The sequence below is a fragment of the Oryx dammah genome, unplaced genomic scaffold (assembly GCF_014754425.2).
Source record: "Oryx dammah isolate SB20612 unplaced genomic scaffold, SCBI_Odam_1.1 HiC_scaffold_19, whole genome shotgun sequence".
In the NCBI taxonomy this organism is placed as follows: Eukaryota; Metazoa; Chordata; class Mammalia; order Artiodactyla; family Bovidae; genus Oryx; species Oryx dammah.
The window spans coordinates 49,062,240-49,081,453 of record NW_024070203.1 but is presented as its reverse complement, the minus strand read 5'-3'; the positions used below and the strand labels follow the sequence as shown (position 1 = coordinate 49,081,453).

Sequence of the window (19,214 nt, the reverse complement as noted above, 5' to 3'; positions counted from 1 at the left end):
GCTCCAGTGAATGTCTTGAAATGTTTGAAAAAACATGCAATGTTTGAAAGAACACTTAAAATCCCTTGTAATTCCAAAGAGTTGGATGGTTCTCATTTGAGTTTGCGGGCAAAATATTGGCCCCAGCGGCAGTTGTCTGAAATCTTGGCTGGAATTGGAGATTCCAGATTGGAGATTCTTCCACATGACACGTGGTTATTGGCAGGAGGCCCTAACCTTACCCTGCTGACCTCTGAATTGGGTTGTTCACAGTATGGAGAGTGATTCTAGAGAGAACAACCAAGACATAAATCACAATCTTTTATAACCTAATCTTGGGAGTGACGTACCTTCCTTTTCTGCTGTATTGTATTGGTTACACTGACCAACTCTGGTACTGTGTGGGAGGATGTGACTACCAGGAAGCAGTTACTTGGAGATTCTCTCGGAGTTTGGCTACCGCAGGCCCCTTTCTTTGTGGACATACAAGCAGTAGTATTGGGGTGGGAAAACCTTTTCTTTTTCTTCAGCACTGGTCCCATTGTCTTTTCGGGATGATTACACCAATGCAGTTCTTCTTAGCTTGCCTTTGTGTCCTGTTTCTTTTGGTAGCTGGTTATGCAAACTGACCTTCTTTTGTATCCTGATTCAGTGACAAGGGCTGTCTTCCCTGTCTTATATGAAGTTCTCAAGGTCTGGAGGATTTCCACAGCATTGTTTCCCAAACTGTGGTCATTGAAACAAGACTTTCCCAAGATGCCCTACACTGAGAGGATTCCATTACTTTGGAAACCTGTATGTTATCTTCCTCCCCTTAGAGAATCATCATGCAAGTTAGTATATCAGATGTCTCTGAGAATTCCTGCTTTAAAAAAAAAAACCTTTTTTTTTTAAGTCTTTTTTTCAAAAAAAGTGTTTTTGAAAATTGACTTAATCACAGAACCTACAGGATTTGTTGACTTTAATTGAAAGTGAAAAATGTTAATCACATAGTCCTGTTTGATTCTTTGCAACCCCATGAACTATATATAGCCTGCCAGGCCCCCTCTGTTCCTGGGATTTCCCAGGCAAGAATACTGGAGTGGGTTGCCATTTCCTTCTCCAGGGGATCTTCCTGACCCAGGGATTGAACCCAGGTCTCCTGCACTGCAGGCAGATTCTTTACAGTCTTGAACCACCAGGAAGCCCCTGTTGACTTAAGTAAATTTGAAACCCTCTTCTACATAGACATTTTTCACAAATATATTCCTTCTTTATTCAAAACATTGCTTAGGCAGCTTTATTTCTATGTTTTCAATAATTAAAAATTTTCTAAACTAATTTTTAGTTTGTAATTTTGCATTTTGGAAAGCAACAGGTCAGAAATTGCAGTTAATATCTTATTTTCCTTGTTGCTAGCAATTTTGATATTGTACCATTTGAGGAAAAGTTTTCACTTTTGCCAATTAAAAGTGCCATTGAGTCTCAACAAAAAAGGGAGCAGTTTTCTAATCTGTAGAGGTGTTAAATGTTTGTAGGCTTATTGAAAGATGTTATGAATTGTAAAGATCTAGAAAACTAGAAACATTGCTGTATTGATAGTGATATTCCACTGTTTTGAAAAATCAGAAACTAGCTTTTAAGTAGAGTTGTTTGAAGTTCTGAATAGGAATCCATGCTCGTGTGCTTGCTTTTTTTTCTTTCTTGAACACTTACTATGTACAATTTTATTTATTTTTAAACAAACTTGTACTTAATTGGTGGCTGTGCTGGGTCTTCATTGCTGCGCTCAGGCTTTCTCTCGTGGAGCGCAGGCTTCTCACTTTGGTGGACTGTCTTGTGGGCATGAGCTCTTGTGGGATCTCCCTGGGGCAGGGATCAAACACATGTTCCCTGCATTAGCAGGCTGATTCTTAACCACTGGACCACCAAGGAAGTCCTGTTTGTGTACTTTAATCCAAAAAAAAAGATATTCATTAGGAATCTTTATAATGTTGCATGCACTTCTAATAACATTGGTTATTTTGCTTTTAAACCCATAAATTATGGACTGTTGTGGTTTTTATTTTGCTTTGTTGTGTCCTGAAAAAGAATGTCGAGTGATGATAATAAGGAAAGAATTGAACAATAAAAGCTATACAAAAAAGAATGCAAATACATAGCCATTTCAGGGCATCTAGTGTGTGAAAAAAATAACTTTATGTAATCTCAGGCTGTGATATGTTATATTCTGGTGTTGAAAGATTAAATTATATGTGGATGATACTGTCTTAAGAAAACAAATAGGAGCTGTAAATTTAAATTATTTTAAACTTTTTCAGAAGACATTTACTATAGTTCTTCTGGAAAATCTATTTGTCTGAAATGATGCATTCTTTAAGAGTTATGGAAAACTGACTTTTATCATTGAAAACCAGTAAAGGAAGCCCTGCTAAAACTTTCAAGCATTTATAACCTTATAACTTGGTAACTATCTTATAGCATCAATGGTTACAAATATATTTAAAAATAATTTAATAATTGTGAATTATAGGAAAGCAGTAAAAAATTTGAGAATCAGGCATGTAAAATATATAGATATAAGGGGTTTATAAAGGAAAAGGTACAAGCATTTGGGGAAAATTTAATCAAGGATTTCAGACTGTATGACTACAAGGATATTATATTGTAAGAAAAAAAGTACAATTATTAATGATACTCTTTTTTTTTTTTTTTAGAAACGACTACAGAAAGAACTGTTGGCTTTGCAAAATGACCCACCTCCTGGAATGACTTTAAATGAAAAGAGTGTTCAAAATTCAATTACACAGTAAGTATTTTAAGTTTTAAAGTACTTGTTTTTCTTTTGTTATCAATGTAAGTATGAATATATACTCATTTTAAAAATACAGAATTATTTTCTGTATGTCAGAATTATTTTCATATTTTATCTGATTCTCTCCCACTGAGAAGTAAATACAGTAAACATATCTTATTCTGTGCATTTAAATACACAGTTTTGTTTTATAAAAGTTTCCTGCTGATGAGGCAGCATGTTAAAAACTTTGGCCTGACTTCGCTAGGGAGTGTTCTTCACCTGTGATAGAGTAGTTTGGTATGAGGTTATTTATCAGATTTTTCAAAAACATTTGCGGCTCTGAAGTGAACTTTGGCCACCTGATGAGAAGAGCTGACTCATTTGAAAAGACCCTGGTGCTGGGAAAGATTGAGGGCAGGAGGAGAAGGGGATGACAGAGAATGAAATGGTTGGATGGCATCACCAACTCAATGGACATGGGTGTGGGTGGATTCTGGGAGTTGGTGATGGACAGGGAGGCCTGGCGTGCTGTGGTTCATGGGGTTGCGAGGAGTCGGACAGGACTGAGCAACTGAACTGAACTGAAGTGAATAAACCATCAAGAGGCGCACCTCTCTCCTTGTCCCCTGAACATACAGCCTGGTTGCTTTCTTTATAGCAGCGTTAGCTAAGTGAATGTCACACCCTCAGTATTCTCATATGATAGATTAGAGACTTGCATGAGGATGAAAATGTGAAGGGTAGAAGGAGGACACAGAAGTATCCTCTGATTCAGCTCCTTCCTTGAGAGTGGAGCAGAAGTTTCTTCCCAGATATGTGCCAAGAATAGTAGAGAGATATGGGTTCCTTTAAAATGAGCATTTTTTAAAAAGAGAGCATTCCCCCTCTTAAAAATGAGCATTTGAATTAGTTTGAAATGTTTTTGAGAGTATCATCCTAAGATTTCACAACTGACTGTTTGGTCTGTCCTTACCACTCCTTTGATTTAACAGTTCCACTGCAAAAAGGTAAATGTAGTAAAATGGGAGATTTTTAAGTAATTGACTCTCCTTAAAAAAGAAAGGAAAAAATCCTAAAATGAAAAGGGGTATAAGCCAACAAGATAAAAATTTCCTGTAGACCAACTTGTAGAACAAATTGAACAATTCAAATATTTAGTGATACAGAGACCAGAGAGCAGGAGTGACCAAAACTTACACAACAGGGACATACTTATTTTCAGAAGAAACAATTTTTGGTTACCTTTGACCATGGCATTTTGTCAGTAATTAAGACGAGAGTCAAGCTTTAAGAACAGGAATATTAAGAAAGGATCTTTTGAATGAAATGAATTGCAAACCAAATATAAATCTGGTTAAAAGAGATGCATGTAATTAACAGGAAATAAACACTAATTTTAAAATAATATACTTTTCTCTGTTGAGTTCTTTAGTTTCTTTAATCAGGGCAGGGCAGAAGCTGAAACAAAAGATAGATATTAGAGGAATCAGAGATAGGCGAAAGAGCAATGTTTTGATATAACTTCTAACCTAGTTTGAAAAAACTATGCAGGGAATTCCTTGGCAGTCTGGTGGTTAAGACTTGACAACTCTCAACTGCTAGGGCCCAGTTTCAGTCCCTGGACTGGGAACTTAAGATCCCTTTTTGGTCCTACGCAACGTGGTCAAAAAGAAAAAAAAATGTTTAAGTGGGATCATATGAAATGGGGGATATGAATAAGGAAGCTGAAGTAAGCTCATTATGTTTTATGGAAGACAGTTTGGTAGCATGTATTAAGACCTTAAAAAATAATGAGAATCATGTTCTTTGACCTAATATGCTATCCTTTGACCTCTCTGCTCTCCTAAGGAAGGAACAGAGATACTGAAAGATCGGCTTAGAGCTGTTGTGGTCTCTCAATGTAGCTCAGTGAAGTGGCACCCCTTGAGTTAACTCCCTAGTCATCATGTAAGGCGAAAATTTTATATAGTCATAATTGCCTTTGAAAACCCTTGAGAGAGGCTGTATTGGTATATATCCTATCTTAATATATCCATCAAAGCTAATTTCCCCTTTATATATTTGTCTTTTTCTGTCTGACTTCACTTAGTATAATAATCTTTAGGTCTTTAGATCCATCCATATTGCTACAAATGGCAATATTTCATTCTTTTTTTTGGCTGAATAACATTCCATTGTATACATGTACCACATCTTTATTTTTTGATTGTTTTTTTTTTTGATTGAAGTATAGTTGATTTACAATATTGTGCCAGTCTCTGCTGTACAGCACAGTGAATCAGTTACACACACACACATATATATATCTTCTTTTTTATGTTATTTTCCCTATGATTTATCACAGATATTGAGTATAGTTCCCTGTACTGTACTTAGGACCCTGTTGCTTATCCATTCTGAGTGTAATAGTTTGCATCTGCCAACCCCAGGTTCCCAGTCCATCTCTCCCTCCCCCACCACGTCTGTTCTCTTTATCTATGAGTCTGTTTCTGTTTCATAGATAAGTTCATTTGTGCCATATTTTAGATGCCACATATAAGTGATACCATATGGAATCTGTCTTTCTTTTTCTGACTTCACTTAGTATGAAAGTGAAAGTGTTAGTCACTCGGTCACTCATCTGACTCTTTGTGATTCCGTGAACTGTGGTCTGTCAGGCTCCTCTGTCCATGGAGTTCTCCAGGCAAGAATACTGGAGTGGGTTGCCATTCCCTTCTCCAGGGGATTGTCCCAACCCAGGTATCGAACCTGGGTCTCCTGCATTGGGGCCTGATTCTTTACCATCTGAGCCACCAGGGAAGCCTGTGATAATCTCTAGTTGTATCCATGCTGCTGCAGATGGCACTATCTTGTTTTTATTTATGCCTGAGTAGTATTCCATTGCATATGTGGAGCACATCTATAACCATTCAGCTGCTGATGGACATTCAGGTTGTTTCTATGTTTTGGCTGTTGTAAACAGTGCTGCTGTGAACATAGTGGTTCATATATCGTTTTGAATAATGGTTTTGTCCACGTATATTCCCCAGAGTGGGATTGCTGGATCCTATAGTAATCTTGTTTTTAGTTTCTGCAGAACCTCCATACTGTTTTCCAAAATGACTTTACCGAATTACATTCCCACCAACAGTGTAGGAGGTATATATAGATGGTGTACCACATCATCTTTATTCCTTGGTCTGTTGATGGGCTTCAGGGTTACTTCCATGTTTTGGATGTTGTAAATAGTGCTGCTATGAACATTGGGGTGCATTTATCTTTTTTGAGTTAGAGTTTTAATCTTTTCCAGCTACTTGCCCAGGAGCGAGCTTGCTGAATCATATGGTAGTTCTTTTTTTCATTTTTTAAGGAAACTAAACTTCATACTATTTCCTTAGTGGCTGTACCGATTTACAGTCCCACAAATAGTTTAGGAGAATTCCCTTTTCTCCACACCCAGCATTTCTTATTTATAAACTTTTTGATGATTGCCATTCTGACTTGTATGAGGTGACATCTCATTATAATTTTGATTTCCTTTTTTCTAATAATTGGTGATTTGGAGCATCTTTTCATGTTCCTTTTCATCTGTGTGTGTTCTTTGGAGAAGTGTTTATTTAGGTCTTTGCCTATCATTTGATTGCTTTTTTTGCACGAGGAGGTTAAACCCCTGTCAGTTTCATTGCTTTTTTGTGAGGGGAATTTAAGCCCCTGACAGTCTAATTGTTTGCAAATATTTTCTCCCAGCCCATAGGTTGTCTTCTCATTTTGTTGATGGTTTCCTTTGCTGTACAAAAGCTTGTAAGTTTGATTAGGAGGAATGACCTGGTTTTTATTAAAAAGAGTAGGTTTTTTGTTTTTGTCTTTTTAATGCAGTTTTTGCATTGCATTTTATTTACTGTGTACTGGTTCTGGTGTTAGGAATATACTGTTTTTTGCATATGCAATATCATTTATCTTTCTAGCAAAACTTTAAGGAGACTTTTTTATTAACTTTAATAATTTTTAAAAATAACTATTTTACAATTTAAGTACTTAAAACAGAAGAGCGTACTGAGGCCACACAGCTAACTAAGGGATTGTCTGATTTTGCTGTAAAATACTGCCTGTTGAGTCTGTGGTCATATCTTTTCTTTACATATCACATGTAAAGTATTCAGCATGCCTCCTGAGAATGAATAGTCATGTTTTTAAGGGTCTCTATGTGTTCCAACCTGGTTACTTTCAGAGAGTAGCCACACTTACTATTTTATATATTCCTAAGTCCATAATGTTCCTAAGTACCTAAGCCAAAGTTGGAGAAGCTCTATACAGTCAGGAAAAACAAGACCAGGAGCTGACTGTGGCTCAGATCATGAACTCCTTATTGCCAAATTCAGACTTAAATTGAAGAAAGTAGGGAAAACCACTCGACCATTCAGGTATGACCTAAATCAAATCCCTTATGATTATACAGTGGAAGTGAGAAATAGATTTAAGGGACTAGATCTGATAGAGTGCCTGATGAACTATGGACGGAGGTTCATGACATTGTACAGGAGACAGGGATCAAGACCATCCCCATGGAAAAGAAATGCAAAAAAGCAAAATGGCTGTTGGGGAGGCCTTACAAATAGCTGTGAAAAGAAGAGAAGCAAAAAGCAAAGGAGAAAAGGAAAGATATAAGCATCTGAATGCAGAGTTCGAAAGAATAGCAAGGAGAGATAAAAAAGCCTTCCTCAGCGATCAGTGCAAAGAAATAGAGGAAAACAACAGATTGGGAAAGACTAGAGATCTCTTCAAGAAAATGAGAGCTACCAAGGGAACATTTCATGCAAAGATGGGCTCGATAAAGGACAGAAATGGTATAGACTTAACAGAAGCAGAAGATATTAAGAAGAGGTGGCAAGAATACACAGAAGAACTGTACAAAAAGATCTTCAGGACCAAGATAATCACAATGGTGTGATCACTCACCTAGAGCCAGACATCCTGGAATGTGAAGTCAAGTGAGCTTTAGAAAGCATCACTATGAACAAAGCTTATGGAGGTGATGGAATTCCAGTGGAGCTGTTTCAAATCCTGAAAGATGATGCTGTGAAAGTGCTGCACTCAGTATGCCAGCAAATTTGGAAAACTCAGCAGTGGCCACAGGACTGGAAAAGGTCAGTTTTCATTCCAATCCCAAAGAAAGGCAATGCCAAAGAATACTCAAACTACCACACAATTGCACTCATCTCACATGCTAGTATGGAGAAGGCAATGGCAACCCACTCCATTCTCTTGCCTGGAAAATGCTGCAGTCCATGGGGTCGCTAAGAGTTGGACACAACTGAGCGACTTCACTTTCACTTTTCATTTTCATGCATTGGAGAAGGAAATGGCAGCCCACTCCAGTGTTCTTGCCTGGAGAATCCCAGGGATGGGGTACCCTGTTGGGCTGCGGTCTCTGGAGTCGCACAGAGTTGGACACGACTGAAGCAACTTAGCAGCAGCAACAGCAGCACATACTAGTAAAGTAATGCTCAAAATTCTCCAAGCCAGGCTTCAGCACTACGTGAACCATGAACTTCCAGATGTTCAAGCTGGTTTTAGAAAAGGCAGAGGAATCGGAGATCAAACTGTCAACTGGATCATCAAAAAAGCAAGAGAGTTCCAGAAAAACATCTATATCTGCTTTATTGACTATGCCAAAGCCTTTGACTGTGTGGATCACAATAAACTGTGGAAAATTCTGAAAGAAATGGGAATACCAGACCACCTGACCTGCCTCTTGAGAAAGCTATATGCAGGTCAGGAAGCAACAGTTAGAACTGGACATGGAACAACAGACTGGTTCTAAATAGGAAAAGGAGTACATCAAGGCTGTATATTGTCACCCTGCTCATTTAGCTTCTATGCAGAATATATCATGAGAAACGCTGGGCTGGAAGAAGCACAAGCTGGAATCAGGATTGCCGGGAGAGATATCAATAACCTCATATATGCAGATGACACCACCCTTATGGCAGAAAGTGAAGAGGAACTCAAAAGCCTCTTGATGAAAGTGAAAGAGGAGAGTGAAAAGGTTGGCTTAAAGCTCAGCATTCAGAAAACGAAGATCATGGCATCTGGTCCCATTACTTCATGGGAAATAGATGGGGAAACAGTGGAAACAGTGTCAGACTTTTATTTTTCTGGGCTCCAAAATCACTGCAGATGGTGACTGCAGCCATGAAATTAAAAGACGCTTACTCCTTGGAAGAAAAGTTATGACCAACCTAGACAGCATATTTAAAAACAGAGACGTTACCTTGCCAACAAAGGTCCGTCTAGTCAAGGCTATGGTTTTTCCAGTAGACGTGTATGGATGTGAGAGTTGGACTGTGAAGAAGGCTGAGCGCCAAAGAATTGATGCTTTTGAACTGTGGTGTTGGAGAAGACTCTTGAGAGTCCCTTGGACTGCAAGGAGATCCAACCACTCCATCCTAAAGGAGATCAGTCTGGGGTGTTCATTGGAAGGAATGAAGCTAAAGCTGAAACTCCAGTATTTTGGTCACCTCACGCGAAGAGTTGACTCATTGGAAAAGACTCTGATGCTGGGAGGGATTGGGGGCAGGAGGAGAGGGGGACGACCGAGGATGAGATGGCTGGATGGCATCACTGACTCGATGGACGTGAGTCTGAGTGAACTCCGGGAGTTGGTGATGGACAGGGAGGCCTGGCGTGCTGCAATTTATTGGATTGCAAAGAGTCAGATACGACTGAGCAACTGAACTGAACTGAACTGAAGTCCATAATATGTGAGGTGCTCAATTGTAGGCCAGCACTGTATCCTCAACCTTCCTTTTGTTTCCCTGTATTTAATATATAATTTTTATACCTGAAAAGTATAGGATTTAAGGAATTGACCAGGTATACAGTAATTATAAGAGGAATGGTTGTAATTAGGAACTCAGATTTTTACTTCTAAAATCTGACCTGTCATCTATATTGTAATGAACTGTGTTCCTCTTTTTTTAAAAAAAAATTGGAGATGGTGTGCAGTATATTATTATAAACAGATTTATATTCATGATTATTATATATGAAAACAAAGTAAGCTTATATAGATGCCATAGAAATCTATTCTGGGTTTTCTTAAATGATTGAAACAATGAGAGACAAAGGAAAGGCCTTTTAGAGCCTTGAGTAGCCATCAGAGTAAGAGGACTGATGTCCGCTCAGCTTCCTTTTTCCCGGTTAGCTGTCTCTGGAATGCTCATGAGAAAAGTGATCTGACAGCTGCTGCAGTCATTGCTGACATCAACTTCTCTCATATTAATAGCTTCTAAAATAATTGATATCAGGAAAGCAGTTGATTAGCTTGATTTTATCTATAAAATCTTTTCCATAATTGTAGAGATGGTCTGAAAAAATAAGGTACCGTAAATTGAGTAAGAAGAGTGTAGACTTTGGTGTCAGTACACCGGAGTTGAGTTTTATTTTGTTTTTTTTTTCTGGACCTGAGTTAAAACTTGGCTCTCTCCTTTTTAGCTGTCTGACCTTGGTCTGCTTATTTAACCCAGGAGTGTCAGAGAAGGGAATAGGGCCAGGAGTGTTACTACCTACTCCTGTTTGGAGGATGAAGTGTGTTGTTACACATGGGTGACTCCTGTCCCATTGCCTGGCATAGATGCGTGTCTGGTGTTCTTTTTCCTCCTTGCCCCAGTCCTTTATAACTGAAATTAAAAAATTTTTTTTTCTATTCTAGGTGGATTGTAGACATGGAAGGTGCACCAGGTACCTTATATGAAGGGGAAAAATTTCAACTTCTATTTAAGTTTAGTAGTCGATATCCTTTTGACTCTCCTCAGGTAACTGTTTTGCTTTTTAAAATTTTATTGTATTTTTAGATGGTAGACAAATACCAAATTCGTGATTTTTGACTAAGTAAAAAAACTTAGAATCTTTACAATTATATTAAGTAGATTTGTTTCTTTATCTTATTTGTAATATAATCAAGGTCATATGAACAATATACTGTATTGAGATTTACTTTATTGAGATTAGGCTTTGTTGCTTTTGTACTTCTAAAAACTGAAGACTATTTCTGATCCATTCGTGTTAAGTAGACCAAAGGGCATGGAAACCTAACCCCTAGGCCCACAGGTTTTGGGAGAACTTCGCATTTTGAAGCAGCTGGAGCCGTGTCCTAGATAAGATGATGGTATTGACAGAATGCCATCATGAAGAGGCAAGTGCTGTTTTGAAAGGAGCACTTCTTTGATTTCTCACTGCCATGCTGTCTCTTGTAGCCTTTCAATACTGCAAGGGCAAAATATAAGATATTAAATATCTAGACATCAGCCCCAAATCTGATCATTTTAGTGTGAAGCACTATCAGTTTAGTTAATGTCTGAAAACTTGGACAAAGGGTAGTGGTGGTAGATAAAAAGTTTTGAGAGCTGTTTAACTGTGGTAAATGATTAATCCTTGGAGGTTAGAGAAAAGGAGAATTTAGGATGAATTCCAGCTTTCTGGGTTGGTAAGATGGATAATGAGTTACTAGTAGCTAAATGATAAGACAGTGACTAACTCTGTGTAGCACTGCTCGGTGATGAGGTGTTGTAGGTCATGAAATTTCCCAAATAACCTAAAATTCAGTGTGTTAGGTGCTAAAATATGCTATTTTTGAGGAAATTCATATTTCATTGCTACTTTTAAGTTGTTGTTCAGTTGCTAGGTCTTGTCCTACTTTTTGCAGTCCCATGAACTGCAGCAGTCCAGGCTTCCCTGTCCTTCCCTATCTCTTGGAGTTTGCTCAAGCTCATGTCCATAGAGTCAATGATGCCATCAAACTATCTTCTCTCTCCTCACCCCCTTCTCCTCCTTCCCTCAATCTTTTGCAGTATCAGGGTCTTTTCTAGTGAGTTGGCTTTTCGCATCAGGTGGCCAAAGTACTGGAGCTTCAACTTCACCATCAGTCCTTCCAATGAATATTCAGGGTTGATTTCCTTGAGGATTGACTGATTTGATGTCCTTGCTGTCCAAGGACTCTCAAGAGTCTTCTCTGGCACCACAGTTTGAAAGCATCAGTTCTTCGGCGCTCAGCCTTCTTTATGATCCAACTCTCACATCTGTACATGACTACTGGAAAGACCATAGCTTTGTCTAAATGGACTTTTGATGGCAAAGTGACGTCTCTGCTTTTTAACACGCTAAACTTTTCTTCCAAGGAGCAAGCATCTTTTAATTTTGTGGCTGCTATCACCGTCTACAGTGATTTTGGAGCCCAAGAAAAGAAAATGTCACTATTTTAAGTAGTGACACAAACAGCTTAATCTTCTCTTACCCATGTAGAAATATAGATGGAAGTCAACATTTGTACTGTGCTATATAGTTAAAAAGATAAATGTTTCAAGGCATTGTATTAAATGGAAACTGATTCCTTGAGTTCTGAAGTTCCTATGTGAGCAGAAAAGTAAGATGTTGGGGGCTCATTTTTATGTTTTTCTAAAAAAAAGGTGAAGTGTGTCTTGTGACCTCTGGGTTTCTATAATAACCACACATCAACTGTAATTAGAAACCAAATGTCTTCTTCTCTTAAGAAAATGATCTTCACTTTCTTTTGTTGCCTTTGGCTTATCAGCATCATCTTAACTGTTTTTGCTCGAAGGCAGTGAGGTATCCACTTGTTCTCAACCTGTTCCTCTACCTCACTTCAGCTAAAGACCCTTGAAGGCCTGTAAAGGAAGAATACGAATCATGGAATCAGAAACTTTGCCTTAAGGAATACTGGAGAAGGTTAACTGTGGAAACTCAAAAATCTTAAAAAAAAAAAGTATTTCTCTAACCATGAAACTAGGTCTAAGGTATTCTCTAAAACTCTGTTCTTAATTCTAAATCAAATGTCAAACTTAAGCATCATTTGAATTTCATCTTTAATATTTTTGTAAGTGAGAGCCTTTGTCATAAATCCTATCATCTTAGCTTGTATTCCTGTTATCCTCTTCCCTGGTTTCACTTCTGCTTACTGGTCTGATTTTGGTGTCCTCTAGCTTCTTTATTCTGCTCACTCTTTAATGTCTTTAACCAGCTTAAGCCACTGACTCCCAGATTTCCAACTCTGTTTACACTCTCTTCCTTCTGAGGTTTAATTTCATGCCCTTGTTGGGCAGCTCTACTTGAACACCCCCAGACATCCCAAATTTAATACAGCTAATAAACAGTTTTTTTCCTAATAACAAAATAAGGGAATTCTCTCTGGGTTTCTGTTCACCCATCTTCTTGTGTTTAATTTCTTTCCTTTCCCTCATTCTTAAGTGTGGTTTTTCAGATCCTTTCACAGACGTAAGGCAGTCTGATCACTTTTCTTAAGTTATCATCAGTGCTGTGTGGTCCAAATTTATAGTTTTCATTTGGACTATTACAGAGTAGCCTTTAATTCTTCCCACTCCTAGAGATCCTTTCACATTGCTGTTAGATTTCTTTGAAGGTGCCATTACCTCATTGGTTTTCCCACATACATCCGCCACCACCATCCTCACCCTTCTCAGTAAATCCTGTGACAGTTCTTACTTCCTGTGGAGTCAAGCTTACCAGTCCAGTCTCTTTATGGTCAAGTCTGAACTGAAGCATTTCAGCCACACATTAACCTCCATGCCTTCTATTGTATTGTAGTATTTGCATCATACTTTAGTGTAACTTTCATTCTGATTTTATCTTGAAACAGCTCAGTGAAGTAGAGGAAATAGATTCATCCTCATTTAATGTGAGGGAATTGAAGCCTGTAGAAGTGAATTGTCTTGTTTATGGTTTAAAAGCTAGTTATTGGAACAATCAAGAATCAAACCCAATTTACTTTTTTCCCATTCTGCTGATTAGGTGTGAATACCAACATGGAAAATACCTGTTTATTCATTAAGTGGCTCAGTGGTAAAGAATCTACCTGCTAAATGTAGAAGACACAGGTTCGATCCCTGGGTTGGGAAGGTTCCTTGGGAAAGGCAACGGCAACCCACTCCAGTATTCTTGCCTGGGAAATCCCATGGACAGAGGAGCCTGGTGGGCTACAGTCCATGGGGCGGCAAAACAGTTGGACACAACTTAGCAACTAATCAGCAACAACAAATTCATTAAGTAATATTATTTCTGAAAATTAAAGACTACATGTAGAACAATGTGGAAACCCTCAGGCAGTTGTTCCAGTCTTTTGAAATACGAAGATCCCCTTTTAACATCAGTTAATTTTATGGTCCCTCCCATGTCATAGAAGTTATATGTTCTGATACCCATGATTGAGAAAATGACAGAGCACTGGAAGTCCAGTAATACTTTTAAATTATTTTAAAGTTATTTTAATCATATTACCTACATGGTTATAAAATAATTAAAAGGGTCCAGTACTCAAAGCTTAATGTACATATAGATTTGAAAATTTTTCCAATAGCAAAACTTTCCTGAGGTCCACTGCTCTGAACAAGTGGTTGCGAAATTCCCCATTCACTGAAAATTTTATTTGATGAGATGTGGAAGCACACGGGTTTAGGGAGGCCAAATAAGCGATGGCAGTGACCCAGGTGAGAGGTGATGGTGATTTGGACCAGAAGGGTAACCACGGAGGTTGTGAAAGTGGCCATATTTTGGACCTATTTCAAAGGTGCTAAAAAATATGCTTGCCTTGATTATAAAGCTTTAGAAACATTGTAGCAAATAGTGTCTTCATCTTTTTGTTTGTGGTCTGATTCTCACTGCTTTGTGAAAACTATTAATATTCATTCCACTGATACATATTAGATGACTAAAAAGGGGAGAATTGAATTGAAAACTATTCTAAAAATGTTGTCCCCAAGCACTTTTGTCAAATATCTATCATGTATGCTAGACTATCTATGTCATATATATTATTCATAATTAGATTATTTTAGTTTATGAAACTGTCTACTTGTATGTTCAGTTTTTATAGTTGCCCTTTAAGTATTCTCATCTACTTGCAATTTTAATCAGAGAAAACATTCCCTCTTATTGTCCCTATAGAAACCTTGGTGTCCATATTGTAGATTGGCTTTTATAATTATAGCCTGTTTTGTATTGCTCATCCTATGTATATTGTATTTTGACCTATCTTGATATACCATATTCAGTGTCTGACTTTCTAATCACTTGCAGAGCATTAGTCTGAACACATGAGTATGCCTGCATTGTGTAAGATCTCAGTATTGTGAGGTCAGTGAGTATTGAGCTTGATGTTTAAAGTCCTCAAGTATGACAAGTAACATGAATTTCATATTAGAAACAGTTAGCTAATATCTACCCTTTATATTATCACTGTTGGTAGCATTCAGTTTCGATCTTAGTAGTTTTATGAACAAATAATACATTTAGTACCCAAAGGTTACCCAGAGGTTGACTTGCTTAAAATTTTAGGTTGTATGTGGGAAATGCATTCTTACCTTCAAAAGCATAGTTCTTTCTCACCTCTCATCTGCTTTCGAATTTGAGCCACACTGATAGTGGGGTATTTGGAAATTTAGAGATATTTGAGGGCTGCTTCTTTTGCAGACTCTGAATTTCAGATGTGGTTCCCATACATTAGATCTAAGATCCTTTTCTAAATTTTTTTCCATTAAATAGCTTGTTCTTGAAAGGCTGTAATTCCATTTTATTCAGTTTGATTTACGTAATGGGGAATATGTGCACTCTTGTTGCTGTTTAATCTGAATGACTACTTTGAATCTGAATAAATTGTTTAAAAAAACAAATTAGCAAAACTGTTTATTCCCTTTGGTTTCAAATTCATTGTATTCAGTTTTCTTGTCACATCTGTGTTAGATAGTTTATCAGCTATTTGCGACTCCCTCGGCCCCCAAAAATAGGTTTTCAACTCTGAAAAGTTTAAAGACTCTTTAAGTTTTTAGAACCTATTTAGCTTCATTTAAAAAGCTTGAAATGTCCATTTCCTCCTCAGGCTTGTACTGCATATTAAATAAATGAGGACAGGTAAGAGTGTGACCTTGAAGAAATTCAGCAGTGGTTACGCTTGTGTCCTGTGCAGAGAACCAGAATAACAAAGTTTACATCCAAACTGGCTGTGCAGACAGCTTCCTAGACTTCTGCGTTAATAAACTGTTGAAAAACATTTCTTCTTGTATCTCAGGAATTCTCTGGCATGGGAACGCAGCCTTTCTCTGTTCAGACAAACTCCTAGGGGTTACCTGTACCGTGTGTGCCACGTGCCACAAATCACCTCGCGTGTTTCGGGTTGTTGGAAGTTTTAGATTGGCTGCATTTGTCCTGAATGCAGCAGGTTTAAAATCCCCTGTTTTTTTTTTTTTGTTTTTAAGCATTCAGTTCAGTTCACTTGCTCAGTCTTGTCCGACTCTTTGTGACCCCATGAACCGCAGCACACCAGGCCTCCCTAGCCATCACCAACTCCCCGAGTTCACCCAAACCCATGTCCATTGAGTCAGTGGTGTCATCTAACAATCTCATCCTCTGTCATCCCCTTCTCCTCCTGCCCCCAATCTTTCCCAGCATCGGGGTCTTTTCAAATGAGTCAGCTCTTCACATCAGGTAGCCAAAGTATTGGAGTTTCAGCTTCAACATCAGTCCTTCCAATGAACACCCAGGACTGATCTCCTTTAGGATGGACTGGTTGGATCTCCTTGCAGTCCAAGGGATTCTCAAGAGTCTTCTCCAACACCACAGTTCAAAAGCATCAATTCTTTGGTGCTCAGCTTTGTTTAGAGTCCAACTGTCACATCCATACATGACCACCGGGAAAACCATAGCCTTGACTAGACGGACCTTTGTTGGCAAAGTAATGTCTCTGCTTTTTAACATGCTGTCTAGGTTGGTCATAACTTTCCTTCCAAGGAGTAACCATCATTTAATTTCATGGCTGCAGTCACCATCTGCAGTGATTTTGGAGCCCAGAAAAATAAAAGTCTGACACTGTTTCCACTGTTTCCCCATCTACTTCCCATGAAGTGATGGGACCAGATGCCATGATCTTCGTTTTCTGAATGTTGAGCTTTAGGCCAACTTTTTCACTCTCCTCTTTCACTTTCATCGAGGTTTTTTAGTTCCTCTTCACTTTCTGCCATAAGGGTGGTGTCATCTGCATATCTGAGGTGATTGATATTTCTCCTGGCAGTCTTGATTCCAGTTTGTGCTTCCTCCAGCCCAGCGTTTCTCATGATGTACTCTGCATATAAGTTAAATAAGCAGGGTGACAATATACAGCATTGACATATTCCTTTTCCAATTTAGAACCAGTCTGTTATTCAATGCCCAGTTCTAACTGTTGCTTCCTGGCCTGCATACAGATTTCTGAAGAGGCAGGTCAGGTGGTCTGGTATTCCCATCTCTTTCAGAATTTTCCACAGTTTATTGTGATCCACACAGTCAAAGGCTTTGGTGTAGTCAATAAAGCAGAAATAGATGTTTTTCTGGAACTCTCTTGCTTTTTTGATGATCCAGCGGATGTTGGCAATTTGATCTCTGGTTCCTCTGCCTTTTCTAAAACCAGCTTGAACATCTGAAGTTCACAATTCATGTATTGCTGAAGCCTGGCTTGAAGAATTTTAAGCATCATTTTGCTAGCATGAGATGAATACAATCGTGTGGTAGTTTGAGCATTCTTTGGCATTGCCATTCTTTGGCATTGCCTTTCTTTGGGATTGGAATGAAAACTGATGTTTTCCAGTCTTGTGGCCACTGCTGAGTTTTCTAAATTTGCTGGCATATTGAGTGCAGTGCTTTCATAGCATCATCTTTATTGAGATCTAATTTATTTCAGTCTGCTCTGGAGACTTGGGTTTGATCCCTGGGCCAGGAAGATCCCCTGGAGGAGAAAATGGCAACCCACTCCAGTATTTTGCCAGGACAGTCCCATGGACAGAGGAGCCTGGTGGGGTACAGTCCATAGGGTTATAAAGAGTCAAACATGACTGAGCCACTGAGCACATTGTTACTGATAGATATAATTGAGGTAAATGGTCCTTCAAACACAGCTGTGCCAAAGTCTCTCAGGGGGTCTTCTGCAATTGGGCAGGACAATCTCTTGTTTTAAGACTTTTCCTTTTAATTATCAGGTTTACTTTAGCTCTCTTCATGGAAATCGGAGAAGGAAATGGCACCCCACTGCAGTACTCTTGCCTGGAAACTCCCATGGACAGAGGAGCCTGGTAGGCTGCAGTCCATGGGGTCACTACGAGTTGGACACGACTGAGCGAGTTCACTTTCACTTTTCCCTTTCATGCATTGGAGGAGGAAATGGCAACCCACTCCAGTATTCTTGCCTGAAGAATCCCAGAGACAGAGGAGCCCGTTAGGCTGCCATCTATGGGCTCCCACAGAGTTGGACACAACTGAAGCATCTTAGCAGCAGCAACTTCATGGAAATGGAGGGTGAATGTCCAGAATTTAAAGGACAAAAAAAATGCAGTGTATAAAGTCATTCCTTTGAGAAAAAATTCCTCTTCCTTATATTCAGTTCAGTTTAGTCACTCAGTTGTGTCTGACTCTTTGCCACCCCATGGACTGCAGCACGCCAGGCCTCCCTGTCCATCACCAACCCCCAGAGCCTACCCAAGTTCATGTCCATCATGTCCGTGATCCAGCCATCTTGTCCTCTCTCATCCCCTTCTCACGCCTTTGATCTTTCCCAGCATCAGAATCTTTTCAAATGAGTCACGTGGCCGAAGTATTGGAGTTTCAGCTTCAACATCAGTCCTTCCAATGAACACCCAGGACTGATCTCCTTTAGGATGGACTGGTTGGATCTCCTTGCAATCCAAGGGACTCTCAAGAGTCTTCTCCAACACCACAGTTCAAAAGCATCAATTCTTTGGTGCTCAGCTTTGTTTAGAGTCCAACTGTCACATCCATACATGACCACCGGGAATACCATAGCTTTGACTAGACGGACCTTTGTTGGCAAAGTAATGTCTCTGCTTTTTAACATGCTGTCTAGGTTGGTCATAACTTTCCTTCCAAGGAGTAACCATCATTTAATTTCATGGCTGCAGTCACCATCTGCAGTGATTTTGGAGCCCAGAAAAATAAAAGTCTGACACTGTTTCCACTGTTTCTCCATCTACTTCCCATGAAGTGATGGGACCAGATGCCATGATCTTCGTTTTCTGAATGTTGAGCTTTAAGCCAACTTTTTCACTCTCCTCTTTCACTTTCATCGAGGTTTTTTAGTTCCTCTTCACTTTCTGCCGTAAGGGTGGTGTCATCTGCATATCTGAGGTGATTGATATTTCTCTGGCAGTCTTGATTCCAGTTTGTGCTTCTTCCAGCCCGGCATTTTGCTTGATATACTCTGCATATAAGTTAAATAAGCAGGGTGACAATATACAGCCTTGATACACTCCTTTCCCAATTTGGAACCAGTCTGTTCTTCAATGTCCAGTTCTAACTGTTGCTTCTTGACCTGCATACAGATTTCTCAAGAGGCAGGTCAGGTGGTCTGGTATTCCCATCTCTTTCAGAATTTTCCACAGTTTTTTGAGATCCACACAGTCAAAGGCTT

At 38.9% G+C, this 19,214-nt stretch overlaps 1 protein-coding gene across 1 annotated transcript in view; it reads left to right on the top strand.

Moving 5' to 3' along the window:
- Positions 1 to 19,214, top strand: part of UBE2W (ubiquitin conjugating enzyme E2 W) — a 69,233-nt gene that overhangs the window by 29,544 nt on the left and 20,475 nt on the right. The window contains exons 2-3 of the mRNA XM_040262050.1: positions 2,676 to 2,767; positions 10,446 to 10,548. Of these exons, the coding sequence (XP_040117984.1) occupies positions 2,676 to 2,767; positions 10,446 to 10,548 (195 nt within the window). The remainder of the gene's footprint in view (positions 1 to 2,675; positions 2,768 to 10,445; positions 10,549 to 19,214) is intronic.